General features: G+C 46.0%; 1 protein-coding gene across 2 annotated transcripts in view; it reads right to left on the reverse strand.

Annotated features, from left to right (window-relative positions):
* gnas (GNAS complex locus) overlaps window positions 1-8,379 on the reverse strand; it is a 281,050-nt gene extending 272,671 nt beyond the window's left edge. Inside the window, exon 1 of one of the 2 annotated variants that reach the window (XM_055652013.1) lies at window positions 8,091-8,379. In XM_055652013.1, coding sequence (XP_055507988.1) covers window positions 8,091-8,358 — 268 coding nt within the window. In that variant the 5' untranslated portion in view covers window positions 8,359-8,379. The remainder of the gene's footprint in view (window positions 1-8,090) is intronic. The other variant, XM_055652014.1, reaches the window with a different exon arrangement.
* Window positions 8,380-18,049: the final 9,670 nt, after the last annotated feature.

The following is an 18,049-nucleotide window of genomic DNA, read 5'->3' on the forward strand; positions in this document are numbered from 1 at the left end:
GGTGAATGGCGCGCTGGTTTAGAACGTTGACATCGCGCTGGATTAGTGCCCTCAAATGCCGAGCAAAATACTGCAGGATATAAAAAGCCCAAAATGAACTACTCGCTATAGATAACTTGATATATAGGGTTATATATATGCCCCATTTAATGTAAAAATAAGGTACATACCTTTAATTGTTTGCTTTATAAAACCCTGGGGCTGCGAGAGGTTGCGGAATGAGACAGTAATTTTAAACTATTATAACTATATTATCGAGGCCTATAAAACTAATAATACCTTTTGCGACCGGGTCTTGCAGCGATTTTTCGTTAATGATTTACTAGGCTGAACATCTGCGATTAGTACAGCCTAGTAAAAATCGCGTTTTAAACCCGCCCCCTCCAAACAGCGCCAAAACGCGGACCTGGCTGTGGGCAGATTCCCAATGGCGATTCAGGTAGGTTTTGTAACATACCTACTTCATGACTACAGAGATCAGTGCGATAGGGCTGTAGTCATTAAGTCCAGTAATCCTTCCCTTTTTGGGTGCAGGGACAATAGTGGAGACTTTGAAGCAGGCAGGGACAGTACAGGTTTGCAGGGACTGGTTGAAAATACCTGTGTAGACCGGTGCCAGTTGTTCGGCAAAGAGCTTGAGAGTAGAGGGGGAAACATTGTCCGGTCCTGGAGATTTCCGGTTTTTCCGTCTTCTGAAAAGCCTCTCCACCGCCTCTATTTTTATTGCTGATGATGGAGAAGTGATGTTGTGCAGCACGGAGAGTGTGTGTAATTGGGTGTGTAGTGGTGATTGGAGAGGGGTGGGTGGGAAAGGGTCCAGTCTTTTCAGACTGGAGTCTTGCTTTACGTAGGTGTGAAGTGGTGAATGGGGAGGAGTGGGTGCAGAAGGTTCCATTCTTTGCAGACTGGGGTCTGGCTGTGTTTGTTGGGAAGGGGAGGAGGGGTTTACATTTCTGCTTGTCATACCTGCAGTCAAACTCATTCAGGTCATTGGTCAGCTGGCTATTCTCCAAAGAGCGGGGGGCTTTCCTCTTGTAGCTGGTGATTCCTTGCAAGCCCTTCCAAACTGAAGAAGAATCACTAGCTGAGAACTTGCTCCTCAACTTCTCAGAGTACCTTTCCTTGGCAACTCTGATTCCTCTTCTCAGCTTGTACTTGACCTGCCTGTAGAGGTCTGCATCCCCGCTCCTGTAGGCTTCCTCTTTAGACTGTCGGAGCTGACATATGATGATACAGTGTCTGTATACTCACCAATCCTTGTGGTTGCTTCCCTGAACACATTCCAATCCGTGCAGTTAAAGCAGGATTGTAGGTTCTCAATGCCCTCGCTTGTCCACCTTTTTGTTGTTCTGACCACAGGCTTAGCAGCTTTTAGTTTCTGCCTGTAGGTCTGAACAAGGTGAACTAGACAATGATCAGAGAGACCCAGACCCGCCCGGGGAACAGAGCAATATGCGTTCTTGATTGACGTGTAACAGTGGTCAAGTGTTCTCTCCCCTCTGGTGGGGCAGGGAACATGAAGTCTGTACTTTGGAAGGTCACAGCTGAGGTTAGGTTTGTTAAAGTCCCCCAAAACAAGGACCATGGAGTCCGGGAAGTCACTCTCTACCCTCATTACCTGGTCAGCGAGTTGCGTTTGCGCCTCACGTACGCAGGCTTGGGGGGGAGAATGTAAACTCCAGCGAGAATAAAGGAGTTAAATTCCCTGAGAGAGGAGAAGGGTTTGCAGTTTATAAAGAAGGATTCTAGGTTGGGAGAGCAGAAATATGACAGTACCGTGATGTTGCTGCACTAGTCCTGGTTGGTATAGAACCATATTCCACCGCCTCTTGGTTTCCCCGCTGCCTCCACTTCAGTCCGCTGTGTGAAGTTGGAAGCCAGCCAGTTGCAGTGCGCTGTGCGGGGTCGACTCACACAGCCAGGTGTCGGCGAAGCACAGGGCAGCAGCTTAGGAGAAATCGTTGTTTGTCCGGTGCAGGCATTGCAGTTCGTTATTGAGAGAACGTACATTTGCCAAGAATATGCTCGGGAGTGTTGTGCGTGATCCTCGTCGCCGGTGTCGGGCGAGTGCTCCAGAGCGCATCCAACGGGTCCTCCTCCGTCTCAAGACCTTGAACGCAGCCACACCCCCGCCGACGAGTATGTCCAAATAACCCAGTGAGTGAGAGAAATCCGGAACGATGTTTGGAGGTACCGTATGTCCAATGTTAATAAGTGCCTCCCTCTTGAAAGTAATCAATGTCTTCTAGTTTGAGACGGCCTGAGTTTTAGAACATTGTCTTTTAAACTTTGCCACAGCCATTGGGTTCAAATGATTGTTTAAAATTAATGTCACAAGTTATCCTCACATCCATCGTTGTTTCTGAAAGCCAAGCAAAGGAATGAGCACACGTTGCAATTAAATTCCTCACTAAATTCCCCACCCACAACATGACTGTTGTGGCCCAGGTGGTGGGTGGAGACACCAGCACATGGCTGGCCCAAAGGAAACATAATAAGAACTAAAGACAGAGAAACAAAAGAGACAGAAACAGAGAATTAGGACACAGAAAACCCTCAGCAGGACTTCAAGTTCATTTCCGTACACGGGATGATAAAGATATTTCCAAAACACTCCACGCACTCACTACCACGCAACCCCACTAGACATTAAAAGAAAATACAGGCTTATTGAAACGTTAAGATGTATAACTAAAGTTACCTGTGAACGGGTCAGCATATTTATACTGCCCTTTAAGGCATTAGCAATCAAATTATAATTATCTGCAAAGAACTGTCTGCAGATTCTCAGCTTCTGTCCACCACCCACTCCTACATCAATACTCCATCTTCACAACCTGTATCCATGAAACAGCAGCAGCCACGGAGTTGCCTTCAGTTCAGTTGTCATGTCAGAGTTGCGGCTGAGGTGAATTTTATCGTGAGTGCCCACAGTTGCAATAGTGAGTGAATCTGATCATTTACTCGGCAGCACCCAACCACTAAATTCTGTTGCGTCTTAGAGGCGACGGAGATGGGCCAGAGATCTTAGGTTCCAAGCAGCTATAAAGTAATTAATACACAATTAACCCAGGTAGTCATTCCTACCATCTTCTTCCCTTGCTATGGGGAGCAGCAGACCCAGACATAGTGATCTGCCACTCTCTAGTTGCAGTGGTGGGAGTGGGAACGTACTCGATATTCAGCAGCGGTCTCACTGCTCTCTCATAACACAATACTGAAAGCTTCAGATCAACCACACGTTTTCATTATTTACAGATTTGTTATGTCGTTTTCACTCTTTCCATTTTTGATGCTCTGCTTTGAAACCTTGCATCATTTAACCAGCATGCTTAAAAAAACCCCAAAAGAATTTAAACTCAGAATGTGCCCACAATTGTTGGCCTTATTTGGCCCTTTGGTCCATCAGCCAGCACAAACCTGGTATCGGTGGTCAAGGCTGCAGTCAGCACTGCAGATGCATAAACAAACATTCCTGAAATTACTCTTTACTATGAGAGCCACACAGCATGGAAACAGGCCCTTTGCCTCAACTCATCCATGCCGATAGAGATGTCTAACCGAGCTAGTCCCTCTTGCTTGCTCCTGGCCCATATCCCTCCAAACCTTTCCCATCCAGAAACCTGTCCAAGTGTCTTCTAAATGTCGTAAAATTGTACCCACCTCTACCACTTCTACTGCAGCTTGATCTGTGTACATACCATCTCCTCCATGGGTCCTTATTAATATTCCCCTCTCACCTTAAACCTACGCTCTCTATTTTTAGATTACCTGCAGCTATTGAGCTACTCACATCTTTACCTCTGTAATTGTATATACCTCCATATGGTTACCACTCTGCTACCACTGGAGCTACTGAATGGACAAACATATTTTCACGAGGATGTTGTAGTTCCAATTGTTACTTCTGGGCTACAATACAATAGGCGATAATACAGAAGCTGCATTTTTCAATGTGGGGGAGGGGAACCTCCCATCCTGTTCTCGCATGCAAATCTCGACAACATTTTAAAACTAAAATACTCAAAATGAAACCCATTGAAGGTTAAATGTGTAAATCATCAAGAAGGTGAACCTTAGATATCGAGACATTTTCGGATTTTACTTTTGGCCCAAGATGATAGCTCCCAAAATGTCCTAAATGTCCAAATTTAAACGACTCTTTCTCATTTTCAATTCCCCACCCTATCCTTCCCTGTTACCTCCTTCAGTCCTCCAAAGCCCAAGGAAGAGAGTACTTTTCCAAGAAGCAGAGACAGGAGGTTGAATTCAGTGCTTGAACCGATTTAGTTTCCCCATAAACAATGCATAGCCACCACTGATCTATTGCTGACGAATGCAGTCAGTTCATCTTACATACCAACTGTACCCCTCATCTTCAGGATTGTTCCTCTTTAGCACCGCATGTCCCGCCAAACCTGTTTATATTAATCACAAACACAACTCCTGCTGTTGTTTTAATCCAATTACTGTCCCTCCTTTCTCACTCTTTAAACTTGGATTGTTTGCTCTGGAGTGTCAGCGGTTGAAGGGCGAGCTGTTAGAATTCTTGATTAGTACAGGTGTCAGAGGTTATGGGGAGGGCAGAAGAATGGGGTTGGGAGGGGGAGATAGATCAGCCATGATTGAATGGCAGAGTAGACTTGATGGGCCGAATGACTAAATTCTGCTCCGATCACTTATGATCTTATGAAGTATATAAAGCTATGAGAGGTATGAAATGTCAAAGACTAGAGGGCATAGCTTTAAGGTCATAGGGGGAAGGTTTAAAGGAAATGTGTGGGACAAAGTTTTATTTTACAAAGAGATTGGTGGGTGACTGAAACCTCTGAATATAAAATCAACTGTTGAAAAAAATAAGTTACCATTTCCACAAAAATCCCAATATCAAATGATAATGATCCCATGGTAAGTGGATTCTCAACTGGAATGTTAGCACGTAGGTCTTTGCACAGTGCAATGTGCCAAGTCTTTCTTAGGCCCCTCTCGGTCATGGCTGACCACGGGTGTCTCCAGGGTTGGAAGACCCAGTGCGTGACTTTGTTTAACGTGGGGAGACTGGTGCACAGACAGCCACCACACGGTCCTTGACAGATCTGGATCAGGATCCAAGTGGCATGGAGTCCAAGACGACTGGAGAAACTTTTCTGCTGCAGCCTTCATCCGCCTTCCCAGCCATTGTGAAACTCCACTAAGGTCAGCCACCATCCTCCGCCTGTTCCACCGTTGAGGTCTTGGTTGGATTACTCTTTGTCAGAGACCTTCCCCTCGACCTTACCAGCATGGGTGGCCCCACCAGGGGCATAGCTCCAGACAGCATCGCTCTCAGGATCACTGGTCCACACAAGCTTCTCCACCACGACAAGGTGACAATCCACGGAGAAGACATGTACCAAGTAGAAAGAGGAAAATCTGACCCATGTCAGATCAATCCTAAGTATCAATATGTCAAACAAAATGGGAAAAGCAGCCACAGTATTCCTCTGTGGCACTCCACCCTATAAATTATGACAGGAATAATGTTTATGATTTTTATGTTAAGATGATCATCCTCAAACTAATGCAGATACTAATGCAGATACACCACCGTTTTTTCCGGCAACTGAAAGTCCGGCACCTCCTTTAATCCGGACAAAATTAGGTTGGTAAGTCCCCCACCCCTCCTGAAAATGTGGCCCTTAGACTGGATGAGGCGGCTGATCTCAACCTGGGCTTGCATTTCTTCAGCTCCGGGCACAATGAGCCCACTGACCGCAACCAATCCAGTACTTCTGTGATCTGCCCGGGGTCTCCCTCCGCACCGGCAGGGCAACATCATTGTCACTTTGAAAAAAACATTGTGGAAAGTGGTGCCTCAGACCATTCGGTGACCACTGATCCGACCCACATTGGGACCTTCCGAGGTGGGTGCTCAATTCATTAACTGACGCCCGTGATGCCCGTGCAAGAAATGCAAGTTGTGCTCAAAATTTAATTGACATTTAATATTTGTTTTATTGAGGTTTCTAACGGTCCATGGTGTTTAAAGACACAGAAGGGGGGGGCAGAATTAGTGGGTTACAGGTGTATACGTGACCTCTGTTGCTACGGCATAACGGATAATATGGCAAGGCTCGGGAACCAAGGATGCTGTGAAATCGGTGGTGCATCTGTACTAAAAGTGTCACAGCCGAAGCATTCTGATAGCAAAAATATCCCACCGCTTGTCACAAAGACAACACTAAATAAATGTCATAAAAAAGGATTGGGGGGAGGGGGTGATCAAAAGCTTAGCATAAGAGGTAGACTGCAATGGGAGCCCAACCAGAAGTGGGAATGAGTTGAAAAGGAAAGCAGTTACATGCAAGGATAATCTTAAACTATGTACAGGAACCAATTTAAGGTGCAAAGATCATGGGAGTTGGGAAATTGAATAGTGCACAATAGTAAACAGAACACAGGCAGCATCATTTTACAAAGGTTAATTTAAAAATGGACAATGGGTGAACAACTTAAGGAATTGATTAGTTAAGACTAGAAATGCCAAACCAATGTGTGGCATGGAAACAGTTAACACTTAAAATATTTAGCAGGTCGAGGAGCTTCTGTGAAGATTAACATTTAAGATCAATGATCTTTTGTCAAGCATATGATATTTGTAGATGGGCTGAAGTACGGAAGAGGTTTGAGGCCCCTTGCCCAAACAGGTTGTACTGACCATCTAATAACTATTTACATCAATTCTAAAACTATAACATTTTTCTTTTCACTTTCACCTCCACCTGTTCCCCTGCCACTTGCCTACAATCACCAACAAGCAAGCCTTTGGCACGAGGATAAAACCAGAGCACACAGGGGAAATCAGTACGGGCTGGTTAGTACGGGTGTCAGGGCTTATAAGGTCATAAGGAATAGTAGAATCAGGCCATTCGGCCCATCAGGTCTACTCTGCCATTCAATCATGGCTGATCTATTTCTCCCTGCTAACCCCATTCTCCCCATAACCTCCGACACCTCTTATGGAGAGAAGGCAGGAGAATGGGGTTAGTATGGGAGAGATAGATAAGCCATGGTTGAATGATGGAGTAGACTTTATGGGCCGAATGGCCTAATTCTGCTTCTATCACTTATGACCTTAGGTCCACACAATCACAGGGAGAACTTGAAAACTCCACACAGGCAACAACCATGGTCAGGATCAAGGTCTGAGCCTTTAAAGTGGTGCAGTGACAGCATGATTGCTGCACAAGCAAACAGTCTTGGCTGCAGCATAAGTTTATCTCCAAGTCAAAGACAACATCAAGCTATGTTTTGGTTCAACCGGAGACGGTGCAAGGGAGGATCGAGGTGGCAACAAAAATGCGAGCACAGTATTATCATCATATACGAGATCATGCAAGGCTTGATGTCACAGATGGTCCATCAAAGTGGAGGAGTCAAGAGAGAGGGAGCCAGGTTAATGGAATCACTACTGCCCAAGAGAACAAGCAACACACCAATAACCGCACTCCGCCAGCAACCTCATGATAATGTTCTTACATAGGAGCAACAGGCAAGAATTGACAACAATCAAGATGACATTAGAATAGGTGAGCATCGCTTTGAAAGACGTAAACGTACAGGACCCAGGTAGCTGAGGTATGTACACGCGATCAGAGCTGAACTCGTGTGGCATCAACACAGATTACAAAGTGCAGGATCACTACCACATTTGAACAAGATAATTTTAACCTTAAAACACTACCAGGCCTGTTCTCCTTGTTGTCAAGGGAGGACAGGAGCGGTTGGTGTGTGAGATCTGGCATGAGTTTTGAAACTTGCAGATAGATCCATGATCTCCAGGAGTGCAGCTGACAGGAGCGCTACCGGGTAGCAGGTTGAGAATTGCCTCCTACAAGGCGTGAGTGAGAGTACCAGTTTATCAAGTTCATCACAACTTTTCTGACCGTGGCCCCATAACTGGTGGGAGTACATGTGACCGGCTTTATAACAACAACACGGCTGGGGAATTGGGTGAACAGGAAGGGGTCGCGTTGGTGTTGGGGACAGAAATGACCGGGGGGAGGAGGGGGAGGACAAGTGGACAGGAAAATAGATGAGTGAAGGCTCACCGAGGAGAAGGAGCCGGTGGGTCTGCTTGTACTCGCGTTTCTCCGCCTTCAGGCTCTTGTCGATGCTCCGGCTCCGTTTCTTGTCGGCTTTCAGTCGGGCTTTCTCGTCGGCCCGCAGCCGCTCCCTCAGCTGCCCGTCAGCCTGCTCGTTGTGCCCGGCTTCCCCGTCCCCTCCGCCGGCGCTGGCCGTGCGGGGCCCCGGGTAGGCGATGCTGGAGGCGGCGTGGGGACCCAGGAGCCGTGAGCGCAGACTGTAGCACGTCCCCATGGTGAAAGAATGTGGCAAACTCGCCCTCCCTCCCTCCCCCGGCCGCTCCCACCCGTGCCAATCAAACGCAGCACGGCTCCAGCCGCAGGGAATCACCATAATCCAGCGGGAGGGCACGGCACGGCACGGCCCGGCGGGGGTGGAGTCCGGGGAGGGGAGAGGCGAGAGAGGGCACTGCCTAGCCCAGTACAACCCAGGGAGGGGAGGGCACGACCCGGGGAGGAGAGAGATTAGTGAGGGGTGAATCCAGCTCAGCCCCGTCCGGCTCAGACTGCTCAGCTCACCCCTGCCCTGCCAACCCAAGGGAGGGGAGGGTGGGAGCCGGTCCCACACAACATGAGTCGCCTTTCCCTGACACCTTTCATCTCCCTCCTTCTGAACCTACTGAATGTTGTGGTCAGCAGCAGGGCAGTACTCTGCATATTCGCCAACTTGGACAATTTCACATTTTTACCAAGCCAATTAACCTACAAACCTGTACGTCTACAAACCTGCCCTGCCGACTACAACGTTGTGTACAGTTTTGGTCTCCTAATTTGAGGAAGGACACCCTTGTGATTGAGGCAGTGCAGGGTAGGTTCACGAGATTGATCCCTGGGATGGCGGGACTGTCATGAGGAAAGATTGAAAAGACTAGGCTTGTATTGACTGGAGTTTAGAAGGATGAGGGAAAAATCTTATAGAAACATATAAAATTATAAAAGGAATGGACAAGCTAGATGCAGGAAAAATGTTCCCAATGTTGGGCAAGTCCAGAACCAGGGGGCCACAGTCTTGGAATAAAGGGGTAATTTAAGACTGAGGTGAGAAATAACTTTTAACCCAGAGAGTTGTGAATTTATGGAATTCCCTGCCACAGAGGGCAGTGGAGGCCAAGTCACTGGATGGATTTAAGAGAGAGTTAGATAGAGCTCTAGGGGCTAGTGGAGTCAAGAGATATGGGGAGAAGGCAGGCACGGGTTATTGATAGGGGACGATCAGCCATGATCACAATGAATGGCGGTGCTGGCTCGAAGGGCCGAATGGCCTCCTCCTGCACCTATTTTCTATATTTATATGTCTTTGGAGTGTGGGAGGAAACCGAAGATCTCGGAGAAAACCCACGCAGATCACAGGGAGAACGTACAAACTCCATACAGACAGCACCCGTAGTCGGGATCGAAACCTGGTCTCTGGCGCTGCATTTTGCCGTAAGGCAGCAACTCTACCGCTGTGCCACCGTGACTGCTCCGAGACGCAGGGAAGCATCTCCAGGACGAGCTCATCCATACCCTGCTTTTCCTCGCCCTGGTCCACCGCCCAGCCCAGCCCAGTACAGAGAGGCACAGCCCAGGGACGGAGGCCGTGACTGAGGGTAGGGAGAATCCAGGGCAAAGCCCATGGTACCTGAGAACAAAGATACTAGTATCTTTGCCTGAGAGGTCAGGGACAGCGAGCTCAGAACCCGGGACCAGGGATAGCACCACCGGGGAGGGGAGGGGAGAGACCAGGGAGGTCAGATCACAGTGGAGAGACAACCAGGTGTTTTACTCATCCTCTCTGTCCCTCACACTCACTCACTCATCCTGTTATACTTCTTCTGTTTGCACTTTGATTCCTCTTCAAATCACTCTCCACTCCTCTTCAGACTCGCATCATTGGAGAGAGGTTTTTTTGTTATGGTTTCCCCATCCCTTCAACCAAGTCTTCACCAAGTGCACAGGAAGCATCTCCAGTTGCAGCAGCAAGAACTCCTGGAGCTGCGGCTGGGATCACGGCAAAGCATTCCTGAAACTGGGAACTTTGTGAATAGCTTATTCTGAGCGGTCGCCACACAGCTTAAACGTGAGCAGGTAAAGAATGACCCCAGACAGCTGAGAGGACCATACAGTTAGTGCTGACTCCTCTTGGTCCACATCATACTCTAGCATTTTTCTTTTTAGATATTGATGTTGTGTTTCCTCTGAGGATGGCAGTCAAAGCCTGGAATGTGGACTCGTTTGGTGGTTGAGTTATGTTGTTAGTTAAAATTGGAGAATTCATTGTTCTTACTGTTGGATTGTAAACTACTGAAGTGGAATACGAGACGATGTCCTCCAGTCACTAGGGAGCAGGAGGCAGAATTCTGGTGCAATTTAGAAAAGATTGAAATTGAAATTCGCAAATTGCACTCGAAAGACAGACAAGGATTAGTTAAAGCTAAATGGAATATGGGGCAGGGGGTGGCGGATGGTACAGGGGCAACTAGTGGGAGTGCCAGTAACGAGGAGAGGTATTGCAGCTGTAAGTGGGAAGTGAGACAGCGACTGGGAGGAGGTGAATGATCATGTCAATGGTTCAGATAGCTCAGAGCATAAATATCAGGCAAATGAACAATACTCGGGTGCAGACTATCCTGGTCGGGATGATCCAGCCTTCCAGAAAATGCTGAAGGAAGGGCTGCGCTTAGCCTGCCAGAAGCGTTTCAATTTGGGAATAGCTGTGGGAACAACCCACCCACCCTGCAATGGTATCGTGGGCCCATGAGATAGACCAGAGGGAAGAGAGGTCACAAGGTGGCTGTTGTGAATGTAGCTGCTGATTTGTGTGCCAGCAGCCAGAACACTTAGCAAGGGACTGCCACACTGAACATAAAAGGAGAAAGGAAATGATCTGTTATAGCTGTGGCCTTCGGGCTCATGGTTGGAGGTTGTGTCCTGATAAAGGGGAAAGATGTGAGTGTCGCCCACCAGGCAGAAACCACTGCACTGTCCTCTCTGTCTACTGTGACTGATGACCAGATCACAGAACTAGTGAGGACGGCATCCATGGCAGACAAACAGGTGGTGACAGCCCCCATTGTCAGTACTGGTCAGCTATGGATGTGTACAAGAGCTTACTTGGGGGGAGCAACAATGCGAGCTGTTTGTAGACACAGAGACAACAGTGTTTAAGAAGGAACTGCAGATGTTGGAAAATCGAAGGTAGAGTCTGAAGAAGGGTTTCGGCCCGAAACGTTGCCTATTTCCTTCGCTCCATAGATGCTGCTGCACCCGCTGAGTTCCTCCAGCATTTTTGTCTACGAGAGACCACAGTATCAATAACTGACCTAATGACTGGAGAAGTTATTTGCATTGCCGATGCACGGGGGGAACCAGTGAAGGCATAGAGACGTGAGTCACAGAAACTTTAAATAGGGGATTGCACCTCTCTGCATTACGGGGCGTGTCCCAATAATGAGGGAACTATCCAGACAACAGATACACCAAGTGAGGCAGGAGCTGTTATTGTCAGGAAAGGGAGAAATACCATGGACAGGTCAAGGACAGCAAACGTGTACATCCGATAGAGTGCCCAGCATAGCTGCAGTATCCTCGCTCATAAGAAATTTTGTCAGGACCGTGTGCATGGTTTACTCTGTAAGCAATTCCTGGGGGTGGGGGTTGATCTCAACAAGTCCGTGGGCAGTTAAAATGAAAAGGGAAAGTAGGGAATGAGTGCGCAGATGTCAGGACAGCAGAAGAACAGGAGATGGCAGCAATTACTAGTGTAGAGGAAAAAGCTGCCAAAGCCAGTTTAGTAAAATGATGTGGGGGTGCGGCAACAGGGGAGATGGAAAGGTGACAGCAAAGAGAAAACCAGTTGGGAGCTGGACTCGTGCGAGGCAGAAATAGCTGTGGCTACCCCATATGTCAAAGACCTTTATAACCATCTTAAAATGTTAAGGGACCAAGCAAAACAGCAGCGACACATTGCTGATCAGAAAGAGCCAGAGGGAGTGAAAGTAATCCCCCCAGTCATGGTTAGGGAGCTGCCTGGAAAGGCAGCGTTTGCTGTCAGGCAGATGGGGCTGCAGGTGCTGCTACTGATTGCCCTGTCTGTATCCATGTGCAGCTCTAATGAAGCAGTGAATGGAAAGACTGGCCCCAAGTTAATGTTATGAGTCATCTTCTCACCCACGCAGGCAGACTAAGGGACCACCCACTTACATTCTTATTTCAGAGAATTAACTGATGAACACCAGCCTCCTGCTTCACATCTGACCACTCCCGATGGAAGCTGGCCTGGGAATGAAAACATGGAGTATGCGGGTCAGAAAACAATGGCCAAAGGGCAAACGTGTAATGGTATTTGTATTTTGTGATGAAAGGATGGTTTTGCAAGTTAGATGTTTAGTTGGGTAGATCAGATTACAAAAGTATTGAGAAAATAGATGGGAAGAGATCTGAGTTATGGCAAAGACATCAATAACCATAACTTTGAAGACCAAGGAGAGAAAGAGAGATAGGGAAAGAGAGAAGAAATGTGTACAGAATGTTAGAAGACAGTCACTACAGGCTGGATGGGATTGAGCACTAAATGAGCTGGGTCCATTCAGTGGTGGGGCCAGTTAGCCCTAAATGGACATATCAGGAGGGGCAAAGCACAAACTGCTGGAGGAACTCAGCGGGTCATGCAACATCTGAGGAGGAAATGGATGAGCGACGTTTAAATGGAAATGGAGGCCTCTCCTTGTCGCAAGAAATGACACAACTGAGAAACATCACCAGGGTATTTTCTGTCAATCACCTGAAAAAAACTAATCATTGCATGACATCAGCATATGGAGTCCAGTCATGTGGCTTTCCTGCAGGATGAATAGTCCAGAGTTCGTCAGAAGGTCAGTCTGTTAAATGCAAAGATTGAAGGGCACCACATTGCTGCAGGAAAACTGAGTGAGTCAAGTGTAGATGTTCTATCAGATGATCCACCATGATATTTGTGTTTCAGCTCTGCTCTATTTTTAACTTCATGCCTCATCAAATTTAGTCATACAGTGTGGAAACAACTTGCCCACACCGACCCACACACCCCATCTACACTAGTCCCATTTACCTGCATTTGACTCATATCCATCTTAACCTGACCTAGTCATTATTACATTTAATAACTGATGGCTATTTTTGTGTAAAGCAAGAGGTTTCAAAAAGAGTATTGCAAGATGTGATAGGACACTGTTGAATCTTATCTTGATAAAGTTAGCAGTTAATTCATCTTTTGTTGCCGCCATTGCCCTTTTCGGCCCGAAACGTTGCCTATTTCATTCGCTCCATAGATGCTGCTGCACCCGCTGAGTTTTCAACTTTTTTAATTTTTTTAGTATGTTTTAAAGTATGTGTTTGATGTTTCTTGGTGTGTTTTGTGTGAGGGGTGGTGTGGGGGGGGGTAAGGGGGAAACCGCTTTGGTCGCCTCCTCCATGGAGAGGCGACTTTTTCCAGGTCGCCTCCCCCGTGGCCTAACATCAAGGATCGGCGCGACCTTTCCCGGAGACGTGCTCGGGGCTTCAGCGGCGGGCGCAGCGTGGACTCTCGTCGTGGAGCGGGTGAGCCGTAGACTGCAGGGCTCGCTGGAGGGGAGCGCTCCGTTTCGCTGGCCCGGGGCAGTCGGCGGCCTGAAGTCGCGGTCTGCAGAGCTCCAGCTGGTGCGGCGTCTACAGCCCGGGATCCCTTGCGGGGGACCCAGGGGGGGGAAGAAGCCACCACTGCCAGCCCGCGGCCAACTTCTACCGCGGGTCCGGCATGGACTTACCATCACCCCTGGAGGGGAGCTTTGACCGCTGGCCCTGCGGTCTACGGTGCTTCTGGCTGCGGCGGAGACTAAATTTCGACCGCCGGCCTGCGGCCTACACCAACTTAAAGCCGCGGTCACCGGCGAGGAAGAGCCGATCCTGGACTGACTCTGGACTCTGGTCCTGTCCACGGGGGAAAATGGAGGAGGACTGGCCAAATTTTGTGCCTTCCACCACAGTGATGAATGCTGTGGTGGATGTTTGTGTTACATTTTTATTGTGGTTGTGTGTTCTTTATTATTGTACCGCTGCAGACAACCCAAATTCCACCGACCCTGGTTGTGTGGCAAATAAATTCTATCAAATCAATCAAATTCTATCTACCACAAGCCCAGGCAAGATCTGAGGGATGAAGAAGGGTTTCGGCCCGAAACGTTGCCTATTTCCTTCGCTCCATAGATGCTGCTGCACCCGCTGAGTTTCTCCAGCACTTTTGTCTACCTAAGATCTGAAGGAATCTTTAGAACTGGAAAGCTTTTGTGACAACGTCCAAAATTCCTCCCTAATTTACTGCACTAACAATAAATAACAAATTATCTATACATAACTAAAACTCTGATCTTGTGCTCTTCCGGTTTTGCGTTTTTTCTATTTGCGCAAAACGCTTCGCGATAGCGCCACAATTTTTCTCCACCTTACCATTCTCCTGTGCTACAAGCGCAACAAGTTTTGTTCCGATCGATAGCATAATTTAAAAGTTATTAAGGTTTAAAAATCTTTAAAACCATGCATGCGCAGATTGATACTGTAGGATGGATGAGATTGCACTAAAGAGATTGCTGAAGATTCACCAGGATGTCACCTGGGGTGAAGGATTTCTGTTATGAAGAGAGAGTGGATAGACTGAATTTGTATTCCTTGGCGCAGAGGAGGCTGAGGGGGGGTGGGGGGGTGACAATGATATACAAAATGATGAGGGGAGATAGACAGCATATATATTAAGAAACTTTTCCCCAATGAGGAGATGCAATGTGGAGAGCATATGTTGGCAATATCAATCAATCAACCTTTATTGTCATCTTGCAAAGCAACTTTTTTTCTTCTTTTTTTTCCAATCAGTTGTACAGTGCAAAATATGGAATGTGATGCTCAAAAAGAATTTCTTCACCATTGTCCGGAGTGTGAAATGCACTACCTGAAAAGATAATGGAGATATATTCTCAGAACATCTAAGAACTATCTGGACAAGCATATGAATCACCAGGGATGCAAGGTTATGAATTAAGTTAAGGTGAATAGGATTAGTATAGATAGGATTTGATGGGTGGGCATGAATATGGTGGGCCGAAGGGCTGTCTGAGCTGCATGACTCTAAAAATCAAAGTCATTGATTGGAACAGAATAATACTGATGATGTCACGTACTTGAGCGTTCGCTGCTTTGATTTGAAAATCTTGCCCTCTCGTCTTTACCTAGCTCCACTCACAGATTCCTTGAAGGATGCAAGTGAACAATCTGTTTCCCCATACAATTCAACTGCAATCCACCTTGCATAGTTTCCCTCTCCCTGGTTCCAGGATATCCATTATTTATCCATTCTGTTACATATCATTTAACATATCAAACTCTTATGAATCAGATTATCAAAAGGCTTTTCAACATCCAATACAGAAAGCAAGTATAAACAATTTGTATAACGTTAAGATAGAGGCTATTGTCATTCAGCACATTGAAACCAACTGGCTTCCAAGGGGTCATTCCACCATCCATAATTCCCCTTATATTCCCCTGCAATTATACAATCTCATACAAGCCCATCAAATTTTCCTTTGATTCTTTGGATTATTACCTAAATCAAGAAGTAATTACTAATTAGCAGAAGACCTACCAGCTTGGACGCGGGAGGAAATCTCTAAGTTAAAAGGAGAACATGCAAACTCCTTAGACACAGCACCTGAGGTCAGCACCACATTCTGGAGCTATGAGACTGTGTCACCATACCTGGACATGTAGCTTTTCTCCAACCTGAAGTTTGTTCCACTGCTGATATAACATTTTCAAGTTCAAGTTCAAGTGAGTTTATTGTCATGTGTAAATTCTTGCATTGCTTCAGCACATAGAACATAAGAGGCATTTACTACAAAACAGATAAGTGTGTCCATATACCCTGTACCATGATATAAATATATACACACATGAATAAATAAACTGATAAAGTGCAAATAACAGAAAGTGGTTATTAATAATCAGAGTTTTGTCCGAGCCAGGTTTAATAGCCTGATGGCTGTGGGGAAGTAGCTATTCCTGAACCTGGTTGTTGCAGTCTTCAGGATCCTGTACCTTCTACCTGAAGGTAGCAGGGAGATGAGTGTGTGGCCAGGATGGTGTGGGTCCTTGATGATACTGCCAGCCTTTTTGAGGCAGCGACTGCGATAAATCCCCTCAATGGAAGGAAGGTCAGAGCCGGTGATGGACTGGGCAGTGTTTACTACTTTTTGTAGTCTTTTCCTCTCCAGGGCACTCAAATTGCCGAACCAAGCCACGATGCAACCGATCAGCATGCTCTCTACATCCGCGATGCAACCGGTCAGCATTCAACATCATATTTCTTGATTATTTAACAATGTTGTATCTTTATAAAATCATGACTTCAATTATTCCCCAGGCCCTGGTATTACTAGAATATCCACTGAAGAAAGAAGACATTCTGTTTCATTCTGCTCCCACCTTTTGACAGCCTAGCCGTGACCATCAATGCCTTGCATGATTATTGGCTTTGGATTCTACAATATCAATTCAAAATGCTTCTCTATTTCTCAAACAATGTTTAAAGATTAATTTTGGGGACTGTATGCAATCTTTCATTTCTAAACATTTACAGGTTGTTCTACGGTAGACGTGCTCCTGAGAAAACTTGTATTATATAAAATTGTAGTATTAAAACAAGGAGTTAAATGCCAGTGAGTTGATTTTGGAGGATTTAAAAAAAAATCACTTTTTCCCAATTCCAAAGTGCATAACATTGCATCCAAACCACTGGTTTCTTAATATCCTGGAGTAAGATGTGGCCACCTCACTGAGATTCTCAGCATGTAAACACTCTTTAGAAAATAACTGGCAAAGTTCTTCAATACAATATTATCATCACAACCAAAATAGTAGGACCTGGCCAGGAGGCATCTGAGAATAGCTACAAGTTTATTTTCTACCTTAAATCAAGGCACATTAAATTAAATAAAATCTGGACTAAATAAGTGTAATAAATTTTAGACTTACGATAGTTATGGTGAATAGGGTTGAGGCATATCAATATTGGGTGAAAGACTAGCTACTGGGGCTGAAGATCTGTCACCAACGGACAAGATGCCAGATGTAGATGGCTGCTTTTTCATTGCAGTTTTGAGGCTTGAAGAGGGAGACTTTTGCTGCTTTGACAAACTTTTTTTCTAATATAGTAATTCATAATTCATAATAGAATACAACATCAATTCAAAATGCTTCTCCATTTCTCTAACAAATGTTAAACCTTGGTTTCTAATACTGCATGCAGTATAATTCTAATTTCTAAACATTTACAGGTTGTTCTGCAGTAGTTGCATTCCTAGGAAATGTTGTGTTATGGAAAATTGTGGAAATGGGATGAAAAAGCTTTTACAGAATGAATGACTTACTGTACCTGCTGTGCTCACACTATAATCATTGTCCTCAAACCATTGCAGTTGCTTATCAATTTCTTACAATGCAGATGATGTAACAGATGTAGCACGCTTTCAAAGTGTTTGATAACCTCTAGTTTTTGATCAGGGCTAATGGCCTTTAATCGGTATTGGTTTATTATTGCCTTATGTGCTGAGATACAGAGAAAAGCTTTGTGTGCTATCCAGTCAAATCATACTTTACATGAGTACAATCAAGCCACACACAAGTGGGTTGTGCAAGGAGAAAAATAAACATGCAGAATCCAGTGTTGGAGAAAGACAACAGATTCTGGAAAAATTGAAGGTAGACAAAAAATGCTGGCGTACCTCAGCAGGTGAGGCAGCATCTATGGAGAGAAGGAATTTGCGACGTTTTGGGTCGAGACCCTTCTTCAGAATGAGTTACAGCGTTACAGCTACAGAGAAAGTGCAGATGAAAAAGTACAAGAACTGCAACAGCATAGATTGAGAGATTGGGAATACTTC

Source organism: Leucoraja erinacea, chromosome 21 (genome assembly GCF_028641065.1).
Source record: "Leucoraja erinacea ecotype New England chromosome 21, Leri_hhj_1, whole genome shotgun sequence".
In the NCBI taxonomy this organism is placed as follows: Eukaryota; Metazoa; Chordata; class Chondrichthyes; order Rajiformes; family Rajidae; genus Leucoraja; species Leucoraja erinaceus.